The sequence below is a fragment of the Oryctolagus cuniculus genome, chromosome 7, assembly GCF_964237555.1.
Source record: "Oryctolagus cuniculus chromosome 7, mOryCun1.1, whole genome shotgun sequence".
NCBI classification, from domain to species: Eukaryota; Metazoa; Chordata; class Mammalia; order Lagomorpha; family Leporidae; genus Oryctolagus; species Oryctolagus cuniculus.
This window is the reverse complement of record NC_091438.1, coordinates 118,124,185-118,143,164: the sequence shown is the minus strand read 5'-3', so window position 1 is coordinate 118,143,164 and position 18,980 is coordinate 118,124,185. Positions and strand designations below refer to the sequence as shown.

The 18,980-nt window shown below is 47.1% G+C and overlaps 1 protein-coding gene across 3 annotated transcripts in view; it reads right to left on the bottom strand.

Moving 5' to 3' along the window:
* Positions 1–18,980, bottom strand: part of USP24 (ubiquitin specific peptidase 24) — a 152,297-nt gene that overhangs the window by 4,391 nt on the left and 128,926 nt on the right. For all 3 annotated transcript variants that reach the window (XM_051856428.2, XM_051856430.2, XM_051856429.2), the window contains 14 exons: positions 18,874–18,977; positions 17,236–17,349; positions 16,105–16,201; positions 14,052–14,168; positions 13,532–13,624; positions 12,278–12,380; positions 10,405–10,526; positions 8,624–8,737; positions 7,752–7,817; positions 5,510–5,576; positions 4,373–4,451; positions 1,654–1,729; positions 532–618; positions 145–255 (listed from right to left, as the gene is read on the bottom strand). In XM_051856428.2, coding sequence (XP_051712388.2) covers positions 145–255; positions 532–618; positions 1,654–1,729; positions 4,373–4,451; positions 5,510–5,576; positions 7,752–7,817; positions 8,624–8,737; positions 10,405–10,526; positions 12,278–12,380; positions 13,532–13,624; positions 14,052–14,168; positions 16,105–16,201; positions 17,236–17,349; positions 18,874–18,977 — 1,350 coding nt within the window. The remainder of the gene's footprint in view (positions 1–144; positions 256–531; positions 619–1,653; positions 1,730–4,372; positions 4,452–5,509; positions 5,577–7,751; positions 7,818–8,623; positions 8,738–10,404; positions 10,527–12,277; positions 12,381–13,531; positions 13,625–14,051; positions 14,169–16,104; positions 16,202–17,235; positions 17,350–18,873; positions 18,978–18,980) is intronic.

The window sequence follows — 18,980 nt, the reverse complement described above, 5'->3', positions numbered from 1 at the left end:
CCACACGAAAGCCTCTGGACCACAGCGCGGCCCAGCTCTGTGGCCACTGTGGGCACGCTCTCAGCTGCAGTCACCAGAGGCAGAGCCTCTTAGTGCAGAAGCAGGCACGGCCCTGTCCCCCACAACCGTGCCCCCCAGCTGTACCTGCTGTAAATGCCTCTCTCCGTTCTCATTGGCAGGACTGCTCTCCGACCCGTTACTGCTGCCCGACTGCTCTTTCTCATTCAACAAAGCTGTGGCATACGCTAGCGTGTCCTGCAGGCAACACAGACACAGGGAGAAAACGTCAGGGACCGGGACTCTGGCGAGGCTTTCATGGCAGCCCAGGAGCAACCCTACCCTCTGTCCGCCCGCGCTCTCCTTCTAGGACAGCACCTCGTGCACATGCGCCTGTGTGAGCATCAGCTGTCTCCGCAGAAAACGCAGCAGCTGCCCGTCCCTGCTCTCACCGTGGCCACACACTTCTCTGCCCAGAGGCCGCAGTTCCCTTGGGCAGGGACTTCCCAGCACACGAACACACACAGCGCTCACCTGAGCTGAGATGGTTCGCTGAAAGGTTTTTCCAGTTGACGTTTCGTTAGAGACATTGCTCTGTGGTGTCCAATAATGTTCCGACATCTGAGAGGGGAGGCCAAACAGGCCACCCAGGATGGTGAAACAAAGAAGCCCCGTTAGCCTGCAGGTTCTGTCGGCAGACACCAGAGTCCAAGATGCGGTCTCCCCAGTCCTTCCCTGCCTCGGCCTCCAGGGAAGACTCCACTCCGCTCTCTGCTTCCCCTGGTTCTCCCTCCGTTTTCACCTACAGGACACCTGCACAGCAGACCCCTTGCCTGCGGTTCTGCTTCCTGTGGTTTCTTACCTGCACACTGAAAACACTAAGGTTCCAGAAATGAGCAATTGGCGAATGTTAAACCGCATGCCCTGTGAGCACTGTGATGACGTCCCTGGAGAGGACGACCCTCCCCCTGCCCTGCTTTCGGAAGGGCAGGAGCAGCCTCAGGCCACGGCGCGGGCACCACTCGCCTCACTTCCCCCCACCATCACCAGAAGGGTGAGCACGTTCATGAGACTATCCGCTACGGTTCCTTACGGCTCCATACTCCCCTCTGCTTATTATTAGTTACTGCTGTTAAATTCTTACTGTGCCTAAGACAGAAATTAAAGTTTAGCACAGGTGTGTATGCATGGGAAAAACGCCGTGTCTGCAGGGGTCTTTAGGAGCTATGGTCTTAGGCATCTGCTGAGGGTTTCTGAATGTATCCTCAAAAGGTAAAGGGGGACAACTGTTATGGCACAAACTTTTTAAAAAAGATTCCTGGTCTCCAATGGCGGTGGGGCCCAAATGCTTTGGCCAACTTTCACTTCCTTCCCAGTGTAGCAGCAGGAAGTTGGACTGGAGCAGCTGGGACTCAAACCGTGGATCCCACGCATCATGGGATGCCAGTGCTCCACGTGGAGGCTCAGCACCACAGTGACAGCCCCAGGGTACAGATTTAATGCATAGAAGTCAGCACTGACTAGGCTAAAGAAACTTCTGAGGTCTGAGAGATCTGTCTATAAATTAAGTTCAAGAGATTTTTCCTGATGAGATGTGCTATTACTGATTCTCATGTTGTAACCAGAACCTAACACAACTGAACAAAATTCAGTTACCTTCTTCTGTAGCCACTGTACAGCCCAGCTCCAGTGGTGGGAGTTCTCCTTGAAGTATTCCTTAGCAGCAGGACACCTGGTGATTGAGGGTGTTCTTATTAGCCACATGCTTTCCTGGTAAATCACTTGTTTAACCTACAGGACCTTTGATTTTCAAACACAAATGCTACTTTCATTTTTCTTTATTGGTAATACATTCACATGCCTCACCCACAAGAGGCAGGAAGAAGCAAGTGTGTAGTGAGAAGTTTGCCATCTCGCTAACTTTCAGCCACTAGGTGCTACTAGAATGCAAAACAGAAAAAGAAAACCCAAATCCACAACACACTGTACACTCAGTAAAGGACCTCTTGATAGAAACAAATTCGTCTCTGATTTTTGTGATTTGAAGAAGCAAAAATGAGAGGATGGGGGAGACAGTTTTAAAGCATGATCCTGGAGATCACCCCTTTCCACGTCTTCCCATCTACAAGCTATTCTCCATACTTGGAGTTAGTGCTAGGCGCTGTATGGCCGTGAATGTGCATGTGAACGGTGACTGACGAATGCAGGAGTGCAGGCAGGGACACCGGAATCGGGGCTGCGCCATTTGCTGACATCGGCTACACCAGTGGCCTTGGCACTGCTCACAAATCCCAGTCAGAGGCAAACACCTGAGCTAGCATGCTGCCCACATCAAGCCCAGCCAGCGAATCCACTGGTGGCCACAGTACTGTGACATCTGCATAATGGGTGTGCATGCATTCTTGTGACTGGGCTCTATTTATGTCTGTTTAGGAAGCTCAAGTGCAGCAGATTAAGTCTAACCGATTCACTTTCCTTTTTTTTTTTTTTTTTTTTTTTTTTTTGACAGGCAGAGTGGACAGTGAGAGAGAAAGACAGAGAGAAAGGTCTTCCTTTGCCGTTGGTTCACCCTCCAATGGCCGCCGCGGCCAGCGCGCTGCGGCTGGCGCAGCACTTGGGCCATCCTCCACTGCACTCCCTGGCCACAGCAGAGAGCTGGCCTGGAAGAGGGGCAACCGGGACAGAATCCGGCGCCCCGACCGGGACTAGAACCCAGTGTGCCGGCGCCGCAAGGCGGAGGATTAGCCTAGTGAGCCGCGGCGCCGGCCCGATTAACTTTCTTACTCTGGTCTAAGTCCAAGGAAGGTGATTCCCGTCCCCAAGAATCAGTGAAAATCTGGAGCAAAATAAATCCAGCAGTAACGATGCCGAGGTGTGAGGCTCAGCGAAGGCAATGTGGTGTGCTCAGCCACTCTGGGCTGTCACACAGGAAGCAGCCACGTGGCAATCTGCGAGGGTTCCTTCTAGTGTTAAGACCTTTACTTTTCCAAGGGTCCATCGACTGAAAAACTGGATAAACAAAATGTGCTATATACATACAGTAAAATAAGATTTCAAAAAATTCATGGAAAAATGGAATTACATGGTGAGATTATTTTGGTGCTGAACATTTTGAAACCCTTGCAGTTTTCTCATAATATGCATTTTCTATGAATTTTTGGGGGGATCCCTCTTATTGTTCAGCCTTAAAAAATGGAAGGAAATTCTGGCAGATGCTGCAGCATGGATGGACCGTGAAGACATCACGCTAAGTGAAGTCAGTCAGTTAACAAAAAGACAAATGCTCATCTGCAGGACCTACTTCTCTGAGTACCTGCAGCACTCACGGTCACACCAAGGGCTGCAGGAAGGGGCAGCTGGGGAGTTGGGGCACAGAGCTGCAGTTCTGGAAGAGAAGTGTCCTAGAGACGGATGGGCAGGAGCAGCCTCAGGCCACGTCCCAAGGCCAGCACCACTCGCCTCACGTCCTCCCACATCACCAGAAGGGTGAGCACACTCACGTGACTATCCGCTACGGTTCCTTACTGCTCCATACTCCCCTCTGCTTATTATTGGTTACTGCTGTTAAATTCTGCTTTTCTATGTTCTGTTAAATTATGTTAAATTCGGATGGTGGGGACGAGTTGCACAGCGTGTGCGCACTTAATCCACTGAGCTGCACATACGAAACCAAGTAAAAATGGCAAATTTTATGTCTGTTCTACCATAATTAAAGAAAAGAATCTTCACTTTTAATCAGCCTGTGTGCAAGTGTTAGGGCTACAATGCTAAGGCCCTCACATAAGCCACATGTGATCTGTAAGCACTCCAACTATCTGACCTCATGAGGCTGTTACAAAGATTAAGTAAGATAATACAGAGTATTTGTCGGCACAGTGCTTGCAGCCACGAACGCCCGACAGCTACAGGTGAAATGGCTCTGTGTCTTGAGAGGTTATAGTGAAGTCAGGGACCTAGAGGCTGAAAGAGTTGGTGCTTGGGCTACATTAATCAGAGACCTCAAATTCAGGAACTTGGGGTCAGCATTGTGGCTCCCATTGATGTGCCTGGAAAGGAGGAGATGATGGCCTAAGTACCGGGACCCCCGCCACCCACGTGGGAGACCGGGATGGAGTTCCTGGCCTAAGAGCTCCTTCTGTCTCTCTGTCACTCTGCAACTCTGACTACTGTTTTCCTGGTCTCTCCTTACCTTCTTCTGAGCCCATCCCGATAGGTCACTGTGCCTTTCGTATAAGCACACCCTGAGTTAGGTTTTCTAGGCACCCAAACAAAGCAGTTTGTCGTCCTCCGCCCCCACCCCCGCCCACTTCCCCTGGTCATATTTTCCTTGTAGTTAAAGCACCATTACTTGCCTGCATTTTCAGTCCGTACTTACTTTTGAGCAAGAGTTACGAGAAACTTGACGCACTGGTAGCAGCGACTGCTGTCCACGTGATTACTGTGGTGCATCAAAGCTGAGGGAGAGAAGAGGACAGGCTCACAGCAGAGGCCGAGAGGCAGGTGGGCCTGGGCGGCAGCGGGCTCTCCCGTCGGGAAAATGACATTCTCATGTGCAGACAGGTAAGCTGTCACTTAACTAAAGGCATGGCAGTGCCTCACTCAAATGAACCCGCCAAATTCTAAGGGGGAAAACACTACTTTAAATATGTCTGAAGAGCATGTGAGGTAGTCGAGGTTGGCTTTTAGGAGAAATGAAAAGGAACCTACATTTATGCTGATTATTCACCCATACAGAAGCCAGACCTCCTCCACACACCATGCTAGTGAGGGAAGATGTTTACAACACTTCTTTTTTTTTTTTTTTGGATAAATGGAAACTTATGTTGTTGGTTCAATTCAACACATACATCTTGCATTGTAGGGATTTGCAGACACTCGACACTCAGTCCCTGCCGCTGATGAGCTGAGAGTTTTCAGAGCCTGGAGCTGCTCTGATAGAGGCACCAACCCGAAGCGTGGCCTGGAAGGTGTGGCCGCAGCACCTTCTGCCGTACATTTCCTCTCTGCAATGCCAGCAGCCCAGGCCCCCTCCTGATCCTGCGATGACTCCGGAGAAGTGGGGGCTGTGGGAGCTGGGTCAGACTGTTTTCAAACTCAACTTTTTCTAAAGGCTTAGGGAGGTCAATTTAGCTTCTGAAAAGACAGCTCTGACAAAATCCTATAGTGGATGTTGGACTCTGGGCACAGTCCCACCCCAGGTGGAACGACCACGTCCTGAGTGTGAGGTCTGTCTCCCTCCCCAGTAGCTGTGGACTGGAAGGAAAGATTCCCTGCCTTAGAAAGTGGCCTTCGACCTGCTGAAGAATCTCACAGCACCCCTGAATCTCACCTGCCTCGGTCACAGGACCCAGGCGGCCCCTGACTGACTGAAGGCAGGAATGAGATCCTGGGATTTTAATTCTCCTGATCAGAATGAGGGAACGTAACAGCCCAACCACTCTCCAGTGCTGCTCACGGATCTAAGCTGGGGGGCAGTGACTGGACCCTCGCCCAGAAGGCCAGGCATACTTGCCTAGTAATCCATTTTCTGTCTCAAACACAAACTTGACTCGCTCTACTTGTATGGGATCTTCAATGACCTGTGAAAGGAGGGACGGAAAGAAGCAAAGGTTGGTAAATGGAAGAACTTGGGTTTCAGCCACTGGTGCCTTCTTTACAATTCTAGACAAGAGATTTAGTTTCTAATGGAACAAAACCCAATACAAACAAATACCGCACCGACTGCCCTATCTCTGAAACCTATCTTAAATTTTAAACCAAGATGAAAAGCTGTTAATCTTTAAAGATCCACCCATTTCCTACATACACCTTCCTCGCAACCCTTCTGGCAGTGCTCTGTGGGTTATGGAGGCATGTACTTCAGGACCCAAGCCCTTCATCTCTAACTTATTTAGCAAAGCATGTCTACATTTTGCTACTGCACAGGTTCTAACATGTACCATGTTAGACCAGGCTGGATCTGGGTCCCATTGGTTGCTTCATTTCTGGTTCTCGGCACTGAACTGGGCACAATGCAGTAAACTATATGGGTCTGTAGTTGATCAGATGAACAACACACGATCTACCCCTTGGGAAGTGATAATCTGCCAAGCTTCTAAAAGCACTAGGACCAAAGGAAGGCAAAGGGCCAGAAAGACGGGCTCCTAATAATTGTAAGATGTATTTTCTCAAAACTGTTTTAATAAATGCTTCTTCTGTACCACAGTCCCTCCTGCTCTTTCCAGGGCCCTAGGGCTAGTTTCTCTCATTGGCTTATAACCAGTCACCAAATTCTATTGATGCTCTAAAACTCTTCTTAATCTGCCCTTGTCCCTTCCACCCTCTGCCTCTTCCCTGTTGGAAGCCTTGTTGTTTCACACTCAGATTATTGATAGTCTCCTATATATGGTCTTCCAATTCCCAACTCTGCTTCTTCCTTGTTTATTTATTTATTTGAAGGGCAGAGTTAGAGACACACACACACACACAGATTGAGAGAGACAGACAGACAGACAGACAGATATCTTCCATCTGCTGGTTCACTCCCCAAATGGCCGTAAAAGCCAGGGCTGAGACAGGCCAAAGCCAGGAGTCCAAGTACTTGGGCCATCTTCTGCTGCTTTTCCAGGTGCATTAGCAGGGAGCTGGATCAGAAGTGGAGCAGCCAGGATTCGAACTGGTGCTCATGTGGGAAGCTGGCATTGCAGGCAGTGGCTTAACCTGCTGCAGCACAGGGCTGGCCCCTCGCTTTCTCCTTTAGTTCATTTGCCAAAACAACTCTTTCAGAGACCTAATTGGATCATGCCTCTCTCCTGCTTTGAACCCTTCTATGAAGTCCCAGAGCTGACAATGGGGGTTGTAGACTTCACACCTACAGAGCCTGGGAAGATGACCAAAATGAGCCAAGTGGGTTAAATCTCAGACAAAAAGGAAACTGGAGAGCACAGGCCTCATCCACGGGCCATGCAGTTGCCATTCTAGGCGACCGCCGTGTGAGGGAATGAGATCACCCATTTTGCAAGATAGGATGGAATCCGAAATGTAAAAAAAAATACAGTTTGGGTCAAACAAACAAACAAAACCACACAAATAAAGAAGCATACAGGAGGAACTTGGGCCCCGGCCCTAGTGTGCAACTCTGGCCGAAGGAAAAGTCCACGTGCTTAGCATTGGTACCCGAAGCCACTTGCGATTTGGCCTGGGTTTCCTGAAAGCTCTACTTGGTTCCTACTCCCACATCTCAATCTCACTTCTCCCATAATACTGTTATCTTACTGATCATAACTTATCTTTCTTCTGCTTTTCACATTTCTGAAACTGGAAAGCATCCTGCAACCAATTCTATTTCAGTTTCATGGCTCTTAAAAATGGAGCACATGTGTCAAGTACACAGCTAAGATCCGAGGAGCTCCAAGGCCAGCAGTTTATCTCTGGAGTCTGTCACAAGGTTTGAACAAGCTCACCCTGGTGCTCAGCCCGGTGCTGTATCTGGCGTAAGGCCTCAGCAGGGGTGAGCCAGCACCCAGTACTCCTTTGTGCTCACACGCTAACTGCTGCTACACTTATTTGACTGCTTCTCCAAACTTTGAGCTCTTGGGAGGTGAGTTTTATGACTGCTCACCTCTAAATCAATAATGCACAAAGTATATCACTGATGTGAAAAGAACTCAATAAATGCAGACAAAGTGTACAGAAAAATAATACAGGAAATCTAACTTTTTATTTATAAATACATGCTAACCAATAAATACAAGTGCATCAGATTTATGACTTACCAGTATCTCATGAAGTAGCTGGAACATATTCTTTAGCTCGTGGGGTGGAGCTGTTTCTAGCTGATTCTGAAATATTTTTAAAAAGCATTAAAATTCCAGTAACTTTTTACTGGAAACACACGGGGGAGAAAATCAACAACACCAGATCCAAGCTCAAGTTCTACCACCATCTGGCTGACCTTGGGTGAGCACCTCTCCTCCTTGGGCCTCAGTCTCCCTAAATGCCAGCTCTAAGGACTGAAATAAACAACCTCTAAGGTACTTTCAGCTCCTACACTCCATGATACTTTACCATGAAATTACAAAGAAGGAGAGAGGAAGAAAGCAAAGGGAAAAATTTAAGTCACTAAAGAGACCCACATTTTCACAGGTAGGTATTGTACTGGGCTTTCCAGAATATGCTGGTGTAGCTAAGAAAAAGCAAATGAGAATGTCCTGGGGTATATGCTTTGAGTGAAATATACAAAAAATTACCTTATGAAATAGAAAAATGTGCTAAGATGCACTACATGAAGAAAACAAAGTTTATAAAACAAATACTCTGGGTACTTTGAAAATATACCTAGAGATTACCTTAATGATATGAGAAAATACTTATGATGTCAAATGGAAACAAAGACAAAAATCATAGACAATGAAATCCCCATTATGCTAAAACACATGCATAGAAAATAAAAGGAAATAACAGGTTAAATAACAGATACAGCAAGACAATGTTCACAGTGATTAGCACTGAATAGGGGGCTCTGAGTTCTGTTTCAGTTGAAAATGAGCCTGCACTGTTTTCCTGACTAGGACAGACAGTGAAGGCAAGCAGCTCAGACTGCCGCCCGGGAGCACGGGGCCTCTGCGCAGCGTGCGCGTGCGCCCACCTTGATGAAGTGCAGCACGGTGAAGGAGAAGCGCTCGTTGCAGAAGCAGCAGTACACCACCATCTCGATGAGCGCCAGCAGCGAGCCCGGCAGCTCTCGCAGGGCGAACATGACCTGGGGGGAGACACAGGAGGAAGACACCGCACTCCACTCACACACACAGTCAGCAACACTACCTCAAAGCAGGCTTGCTTTGTCTTTTTTTTTTTTTTTTAAAGGGATGACATCTATTCTTTTTTCCAAAGGTTACAGTAAAACCAGGTGGAAGAGAATGGTTTTAGTAATTAGGAAAAAAAAAAAGTATGACTCTGGGGTTATTCACAACAATGGGAGAAAATGTCAACAGAAGTTGTTTCACATTATAGACGTTCCCTAACCATGAAGCCCAGTATTGGCTTACCAAGTTAAAAAAATAAAGACACAGCTGGTTCATAAGCTGGAGGTTTGAACTTGAGGAAGACATTTATAAAAACCCAGATGGGGCCATGCCCTCCCAGCTCAGGTGCCAGTAGGCCCAGGAAAGAGACGGGACCACTCAGGGTTTGGAGTTTAAGCACTGACTTATAGTTCAGGGATTGGGGAGTAGGGTAGACAGAACCTATTTGGAAAAGGACTGAGGGGAAAAACCAGCAACTGGTTTCCTTCTGCAGTGGAGGGGTGGTGGTAGGGCTCAAAGAAGGGGGCAGGGCCAGGAGCATTTCACATCAGTGACCTGACATGGGAAACTGTAAGGGGCCCTCGTCAACTGGCCTTAAGAGGAGGACCAGATGGCTGATGGGAGACTCCACAGGAGGGAGAGGAAGGGAGGGCACTGGGTAGGAGGGGGCAATAGCCCCTCTTTTCTGGACACAGGAAGGCGGCCAGGGCTCGGGGTCCAGGCAGTGACCTCTTGTTTTTTGCAGCTTAAGAGATCACCCAGCTGCCCACTCTTCGTGGCACGGGCTGGTGCAGGCCCCTCTGCAGGCTGCGGGAGTGGGCGCTCTGCTGCCAGGGCCCTGAGGCAGGCTGTCTTCACCACTGGAGTCTACGGTCAGCCTTCAAGGTGCTATGCCTGTCTGAAACGTCACACAATTTTATGCAAATGTGCATTTTTGGGGGATAGCATTACTTTCGTCAGGTTTTCAGAGGCAAATGCCTCCTCAGTGATCAGAGCAATCACTGATACGTCTAAAAAATAGTGCTAAGCTTAAGGGCTTAAGGAAAAAAAGACACAAAGCAGAGCTTGCTGATATAATTAAAAAATACAAACCCAGCATGACACGCTGTTCATAGATCCAGGTATATGCAGATCAGGTTATGGGAGAGAGAACAGAAAATTAGCTCCGTAAAAATGGAGCTCTGGGAGGAAGTGGCGGCTCGGAAGGGCCACTCAGCATGTGCCACGACCACAGGCTGTGGGCAACGGGTTCCCACACTCCAGGGCCTGAAGAACCTGTGTAGTCAGAGCTGCGGCATTCCAGGACGAGGGACAGCCCGGTGGTGGGAACAAACCCCTGACAGATAATGAGCTGAGCAGTGTGACCGAGAAGTGCTATGCTGCCTCCTGCTGGGGCCAGGCGGGCCTGCAGGCCCAGCTCCTCATCAGAGGACTGATACTCTCTGCTATGAGTGACTTTTTGACATACATAGGAAGACAGATTAATCTGAAAAAAGTAGTTCTTCATTTATCAATAACCTCTTCAGCAGAGTAACCTGCAAAATGTAACTAGTAACAAAAGGCATTTTTTCTCAAATAGGAGAAACTAACTATAGCAGACAATGGCTTTAGAATAAGTACTTACCTCTAACAGGTAAGGTTTCCCTTCAGACAAGAACAACAAGGCTTCTACCTCCTCGTGGAGGGGCAGCAGAGGGCTTGAGGGAGCGATGCTAATTGGAGGCCGCTGTTTAAATACGCCAGGAGCTTTAGGAGAGACCCAGGAACAAAAGCTGTGTCACTTGGTGCTACTCCATGCCACAGACATCCATGAGGTGGGTGACTCTACAGATTCACACATGCAACCAACCCCTTGGTCTGAGGCAAGGCCAGACACAAGGAAACCTGGCCCTGTTCGCTTTGATGTATGCCTAGGCTGGAGCTGTGGGATCCTAGTGACTCCCGCTCAAGACAAGATGAAAACACGCCCACAGCTGCAGCTGACAAGACACTTGGTCCTCAAACAACTGTCCTCAAATAATGGCCAATCTTACCAGGTTGAGCAGAATTTAACCGCCAGGAAGGGCTGCCTTATCTTCCAGGAAAATGAGGCTGCACAATGGAAGGCTGTTTTCACAGAACTGTATGAATTTACGACTTAGACAAATGAGCGGGGTTGAGGAAGCCTCGGGGGTAGGGGGGCAGGGAGGCATTTGGCACAGTGGTTATGGCACCAGTTGGGACATATCTGTGCACATCCCATCTGGGAAAGCCTGGCTCTGAGTCCCAGCTCCGCTCCTGATTTATGTGCTTTAATGTGCACCCTGGGAGGCAGGCAGCAGGTAACGGATCAAGTAGTTGGGCCCCTGCTGCCCACGTGGGAGACCTGGATTGAATTCCTGGCTCCTGGCTTCACCTGGCCCGGCCCCGGCTGTCGAAGGCATTTGGGGAGTGAACCAGTAGATCGGGATCTCTGTCTCTCTCTTTCAAACAAAGAAATAACTAAAAATTGAGGGGAGGGGAAAAAGAAGAACTGAGTGTAGGCAGGGACTTTATGTCATAGCTAGCCCAGGGTCCCCCGAGTGTCTCTTTAGAGGGTCCACAAGCAGCTCTCCCGTTAGAATGCACTCTGGGTTTTTATGTGGTTCCCTGCCTTGGGGGCCAGCGGCTTGCTTTCTCACCCTGGCTGCTGTGCCTCTTACTAGCTGTGGGCCCTGAGCAGTCACCAGGCCGGCTACATCCTGGTTCCTCACCCACAGTAGGGACCACTACACTGGTTGCTGTGTAAATTCAACACAGCACGGTGGCACACAGAGAACACTGAACCCACTCCAGGGGCTGTGCTTCATCATGGTTATTCCTGCTGCTGTTTCGGTCATGCTGGGCCCAGGAGCGGCACGAACATGCAGCACACACGTGGGTGAGGATGCTGGTGCGTCACCCAGGACACCCTGGTGCTTGCTGTGTCAATGCCAACTGTACTGTTGGTTCTCAGTGACAAAACGAGGAATGCTACCAACTTCCTACCAGCTCTGATACCCAAACATGCTACAGTGACACACGTTACATACAGATCCCCTCTGCACAGAGCACTTACACATTCATCTCACTGATTCTTGTGACCCCTGGGGAAATATGGTCTTTAACATTTCCATCTCGTACTCAGGATCAGCAAGGTGAGGTGGCGCAGTCAAGTTCACACAGTGAGACTCCACCTCACACCCGGCTATTGCTCCTGCTCTCTGTTACTCAAATCACGCTATGAATGAACTCTGAATCAGTCGTTAATCCTACAGTGGCTCCTAAAAATATTCAGGTATCTTCCCGCTTCCCAGGTAAGTGACTGACTCACTTTCTCCATGACAAACTGGTAAAACTAAGGTGAAGTTCAACACGAGTTAAAACACAAATTTTCAGCGTTCCTCAAATATCAAATAGCCAAATGAGAAACAAGCAATACCCATCCAGCTGCCAACCAGAGCCTTCCCCTCGGGTGCGTCATAGACATGAAAGCTCACCAACGTTCCTTTGGGAAGAGACATCCGAATGCAAAACAAGTAGCGCCACTGTGTTGTGAAGATTCCCGAATTCTCGGGCCTGTGCTGAACTCCACCGACGGATCTGTCACCAGGGGAGATGAAGCAGACGTTCGTGTTTTAGGTGAAAAAACATGAAAAAGAAGGGAGGATCTGCTGGCTCATGACTTTCTGGGCCACAGTTACTTTTCAGCGCTGACAGCAGGAAAGGTCAAAGTGCAAAACAGTCACAGGTTTTAAGTTAGCTAAAGGGGACTCCCCCATACATATCAGCTCACATTCTAAAACCAATCCATTCCAGGATTTGGTTCAGGTCCCCGAGTGCTTAAGAACCTCAGTACAATGGGCAAAGCCCTTGAGGGTGGCGAGCAGGGTACCTGGCTCTGCCTTTGCCACTCACTGTGTTGTATGCACTGCTATGTTCTTTATCACAATAGCATCTGACCTCTTTGTGTAATAGCAGACATAATGTTACCTGTTCTGCCTACTTTGTGGTTGAGGACCAAATGAAATATTAAAAGTAAAAATGTTTTCCAAAGTGAAACTGCTCCATAAATGCCAAGTATAATTTCTATGTGCAGGTGAATTATGGTGAATTTAATCAATTACCGGTGTCAGTGGTGCCCTTGCTATGAAAGAGGTTTCACGGAAAAAGGGCCAGCATAAAGTCTCCACACACTATCAATACCCAGAGCCTGCGATGGCATCAGTACTTGAGGAAGAGCAGCAGGGAGACACGACCGGGTGCTGAGTGAGGCCCAAGCAGCAAGTCTGTCTCCCTTACCCGAGAAAGGACCACTCCGCCTACACAATTAGACACAGGGGAAAAGCTCTGGCTTTGAAATCGCTGCTTTACCCATGTCTTCCTTATTTTGTGACTTGGAACAAGTTACTTAGCATCTCTGGGCTTTAATTTCTTGCCTGAGAATGGAAGTAAAACTATTTGAAAGGCAGAGTGACAGAGAGAGAAAGAGAAACAGAGATCTTCCATCTGCCAGTCCACTACTCCCCTCTGGCCATGTGGTTAGCATGTGACTTGACATGCCAGCCGCCAACCAAACAGCCTTGCTCACAGCCCCAGAGAGGAGGGAAAGGACCCCAACAGCACGTGCCTTGCAGGCTTTCGGAGCCCCCGAGACGGAGCCCGCCTGCCCTGCCCTGGCACTCACACGGGGACTGGCGCTGCAGGCAGTAGGCTCTACAGACCGGCCGCCGGGAAGCAGCCTTGGTCGTTACCTGGTTGTTCTGCCGGCTGGCCCCGAGGAGGAAGCTGATCATGTGTCGCAGAGCTGAGTGCCTCAGGAGGAGATCTCCCGCCCGAATACCTTGCTGTCACGAGAGATGGAGAATAAGAATTATACTCCCGTCCAGAGAAAAACGTGTTTTAAAAGAGCTAAATGACATAAATGTAACTGAAGGAGTCAATACATTTTAAAATGCTGTAACTTCCATACAGAAAGTACTGTAACTAAAATCTCATTGAGAAAATTCTCAGGCTTCATCGAGCTTTGCAATGGCTACTAAATACACAGGGGTCTAATGCAGATTCTACGATCCATGGGTAACTGAACCTATCTCTTCTCCGAGCTTTTACAAGTAGCAGTTGTACAATCCACAAATATGACTTTTAAGAACACTCACAAAATCACGTAAATCACAGAATTCACTTGACCTTGTCTAAAATTTTTCTGTGGATAAAATTTTTTTTATAGAACTGCTGTTGTCAGGAAAAGATACCAGAAACATGGTAATTTACCTTTTGTACAAAACTGTTGAAAAGGAAGAAGTACTGAGCACAGTTTTTACAGTTTTCCGGGACATCTTTATCCAACAGAGCGAGCAGTACCTCCAGCAGCTGATGAAGGCTTTTCAACTGGTTCAGGGAGAGATGAAAATTACATACAGAAAAACAATGTAAGACAGACATTGCTACAGTATTAATCTGAAGTAAACCACCATAAGAACAAAAAAAGTCCCATACAATTCAGTCTCAGATTAAGATGGATTACTTATGCTTTGGGGAGCAAAAACAGAGTTATCAGTTTTGCCTTCAGGGAAAGATTGGTATTGAAGCAATAACGGAAAGGAAAGTCTGGTTTCTTTTCCTGCTCATCAGAGTCCAGGACATGGGCCTAATGTCTACTGGTCACATTTCCTCCAGACCCAGATTCTCTCTGTCTCTTAAAATAGGCCAGGTGTTCAGGGGAGCTGCACTCCTGAATCCCCCTCCACTGTGCTACCTCTTCACATAATCACAGATGCAAAGAATAAAAACACAGACACAGGCGTAGGGGCTGGAAACCAAGCCGAGGGAGTGGTGCAGAGCGACAGCCTGACAGATGACAACGGTGATACCGACTTGACTGGCAACTTACTTGGAAGCCCGCTGACGCCTCATGGAAAGCTTTGAAAAACATTTTATTTGTTTAGAAACCATCTGGGTTAGGACATTGCTCCTTCTTTCCCTCCCACCCCAGCTGTTTTTGGACAAGTCCCCAGAAATCCATCTGCAATGTGAGAATGAAGATCAGGTCCCCCAGTCTTAGTGGCCTGCAGTGGATGGGTGCGGCAGGGACGACCTGCTGTGGCCCAGGAATTCTGCCTTTATCTATGTTCAGTTTGGGGCAGGGAGGAAGGAGGAGAGGGAGATGCCTCTCAGAAAACCTGCACAGGGCTATCTTGGAGTGATGACATTCAAACTGGCCTAAGCAGCTTGCAATCACCTATTTTAGATATGCTGCCTTCAGGTCTGAAAATGACGCAACTTAAGCTGATCAAAAACCACTCCCTAATTCCTGGAATTCAGAGACAGTCCTCTTCCAGGATCTTCCTAAAGGGCATATTTGACCTCTTTGTTCATCCAGGATTGAGCAATGCTCCTGGGCTTGTCTGGCCTAATAGTGCACCCTGGGTCAGGCAGCTGATGAGCGAACTGTTTGGAGACCGGGCACTGTTCTGATCAACACCTTCTTCAAAGGACTCACTCAAGGTTGCACACCAAAGCCAACAACTGAATGTGACAGCAATTCCTAGAACTCGGATTTAGTTTGGCCTCTTGACAATGTTTCTAAGGAACCAATTTGTTCTAAAAACATTTTTCAAAGTTTTCCATGTAGTATCAGCTGTTTGAAACAGCAAACTTGGGAAGTAACTGCTATATTTTCTCGGACTTAACAACAGATTGATCAATCAGATTTGCAATGACTTATTGTAAATCTTAGGGGACTGAGGACATAATAAACACCATCGTCTGGTTTTAGCACATGTATACGTGGAATTGTGAGCCAGGAGACAGGGTTAGGAAGAAGAAATTCAGAAGAACAAGACACAGATTAGGGAATAATGGAGACTTAGGAAGAAACTCTGCTGTGCAATGCCCCTGGATAAAGAGCCCCTGGTTGCTAACTACAGGTTTAGATCAGGACAACAGCTTATGAGTGAAGAGACAAAAAGCCAGATGTGGCTCGAAATGCTTTTGTTTTAGATTAGGGTTTTGAGACTCAGGCTAGTCTCGGTTCAGAGATATCTAATACAATTTCTTGAGAGAGGATTCTACAAGGGGTGTGTTCTAGTGAGAAAATCTTGAAGTGGGCCAAAGCAGACCTAGATTCCAGCCCACCCTGACTTCTGGAATATAGGGAGAAAGGGACAGAATGCTTTCTTTCCTGGCACATATTAGAAAGTCAGTTCACAGAAGTTGAGAGGTGGCAAAACTTCCAGACTCCAATCCTAGCTATTCTGATTATGTATAATTCAAAACATTTGGTGAAATCTGAATGCATTATTAACATTTTAAAAATGAGACCAACCTTATCCTGATAAAACAAGGCACTGTCTAGGGTTTTTTCCAGAATTGTGGCCACAGCAACTCGTACTTCTCTCACACTGCACTCCAACAAGAAAATTCTAAAACAGAAACATCATATAAAAAAAGGGATTGATTTCTGTAATCTCAACCTTCCCAATATAGGTTCCTCGAGAAATATAATTACTCAAAGATGTCAGCTCAAGTATCCCGGGCCAGTGGAGCTTTCTGAAGTCTCCAGGCCTGCTCATTCCATGTAGCTGCAAACGCAATCAGACGGGCAGACTCTCCTGAAAATCCACTAAGGTTCTAAGTGGTAACTATGAAGAAGTTTAGAAGATCGCAAGTGTTCCTGTAATGCTCCGTTCCGGAGGTCTGACTCAGGCCTGGCTCTTCTGGAAAGAGTGCCCCCAAGGGAGTGCTGTACATTTCCCATCATGTCCCATGGGAAGGCACCAAGAGAAAGTACATAGATCCAGAATATGCGATGTTACATAGGGAAATAGCCTGTCAGCTCCCCAAATCAACAGCATATGGAAAAGGGGGTGGCTGGGCAAAGGAACCTCCGAAGGTTTCAAGCTGCAGACACACACAGAATGGGTCGCTCCTGAAAGATGATTGGGGCCAACGCATTTCTGATTTCAGGCTCTTGCACAGACTTTACCAGCTGAGCACCCCTCATCTGAAAACCTGAAATCAGAAACACTCGGAGTGTCAGGTGGGTGGCCAAAAAATTTTAGGTTTTGGAGAATTAAAAAAAATTTTTTTTAAAAGATTTACTTATTTATTTGAAAGGCAGAGTTACACAGAGAGAGGGAGAGAAATCTTCCATCTAATGGTTCACTCCTTAAGTGGCTGCAACAGGCTAGATCTAGGTCAGACTGAAGCTGAGAGCCTCTTCCGGGTCTCCTGTATGGGTGGCAGGGGCCCAAGCACCTGGGCCACTCTCCGCTGCTTTCCCAGGTGCAAAGCAGGGAGCTGGACTGGCAGTGGAGCAGCCGCAGCTGCAAGCCAGCACTCGTCTGGGATTCCAATCAGAAAAACAATTTCAAGTTGAAATAAAAATGTTTATGAGAAACTTCAGCTCTGAGTGACAGTCATGAACTTCTTTTAATTAAAAGATTGTAAAACTTACTTTATCAATTCACGCCCTTCAGAACTAATAAAATATTCAACTAGCCACTGACAAGCATCAAAACTTTTTGAAAGCAATGCTTCAATAGTAGCAATCCATTCTTCAGTGTCAGCCCTTAAGAAAAAGCAAAGACAGAAATGTTAGGCCCCAACAAATAACCCTATAGAGTTACTCTGATCTCCGCAGCTATGTGCGTGTGTGTGTATGTCTGCAGTGGGTGGTGTGGAGAGATAGAGCAGATACTGAAGGAGCTACTAACACGGCTTGATACACCCCCAGAAGCGAGGCTTTGTATTCTTTGGTTACCCATGGTGCAACTCTTCCTCCCCTGTCCTGACAAAAACTTGTGAAGAAGCTTAAGTCAGACTTTATTTGTATCTTCTGCATCTTATCAAACAATTCCAACTGGAAAAAAGATCTGACCCATAGCATTTTGTTTTGCTCAATTAATTTACATTTACAAAATGCCTACTTTCACAACAGCTTACATCAAGGTTTTTATACTTGGTATCTACAACCATTAACATCCTTACTCCATGGCAGAAAAATATTTGTACAGGATAAAGGTTATCACAACTGCACTACCCATTGCCTTGCACCAATACTTTGTCTTCCTATGTCTACAATGGAAACAGCACGAGGAAATTTCACAGTAAAAGTAACCAACTAAATTTCTTAAGTTAATCCTATGGCATGCGTTAAAAGAAAGGAATGTATTATTTCTTCATTTTTCATTAAGTAATAAATACTGAGATCACTTAGTATAGCTGTGATTATCACACATAAAAATGAATTTGGCAATATATTTGTTTTCTTAACAGTTTGAATACAAACATCTGTCCAAAAACCTCTCTATACTTGGAAACAGACTCACTAATGTCAGTGAGAAAGACAAAAACCAAGCACTTCATTGTCTTACTAACAGGTCTCCCTGCCCCAGTGTCCCGCCTTATTCTAGGTATACTCCACAAACCACTGCTCAGCTCTCTTCATCCTCCCATTCAGTCACAGAACTTCTGCGCAGAACCTGTCATGTGCCAGGCACTTACCAGTTGCTGGAGATAAAAACAACAATGAGGAAGAAGCAGTCAACGCCGAGTTCTCAGTGCATCGCTCTGAATGCACTTCCCTCTTCAAACCTTCTATGATGTCCCACTAACAAAGCCCAGTCTGTGTGGCACTCAGGGTGCTACTCCATGAGTTCCAAACTCAACCACTCTGCCTCGGCTCCCATGAGTGCTTTCCAAGAATGAACACGACACAGCTGGGCATTTACAGTTCCTTAGGCAACTCTTGGCTCTCACTCAGGCTCTTCCCATCTGCCTACAACAATCTGTGTCCCCCTATTTTTGCCTTTTAAGATCCTGAAAACATCAATGCTTTAGAGCCTATCTAATCTCTGTATCTGGTTTTTCCCAATTCCAGAAGAGGTACAGAGTTTGTGCCTTGTACCACCATTACTTCTGTTTCAACTATCCTTTCCATTGGACTAGAGATTCCTTAAAGCTAGAGAACACAGCCTAAGCATCTATTAGGTAGTTACCTCCATAATATTTGAAAGGTTGAATATACAAATTCAGCTTCAAGAGAACTGACCAGTGCTTTCTGTCAACAGAGCATCAAAGTACCACTTCTTACCTGAGTTTTTTCTTTGTCCGTAGGTAAGTTTGAAAAAGGAACTGAATGGCAAGTTGTAAGCTCACTTTTGCCATCCAAGGATAATATGGATGCTTTAATTTAGTCTA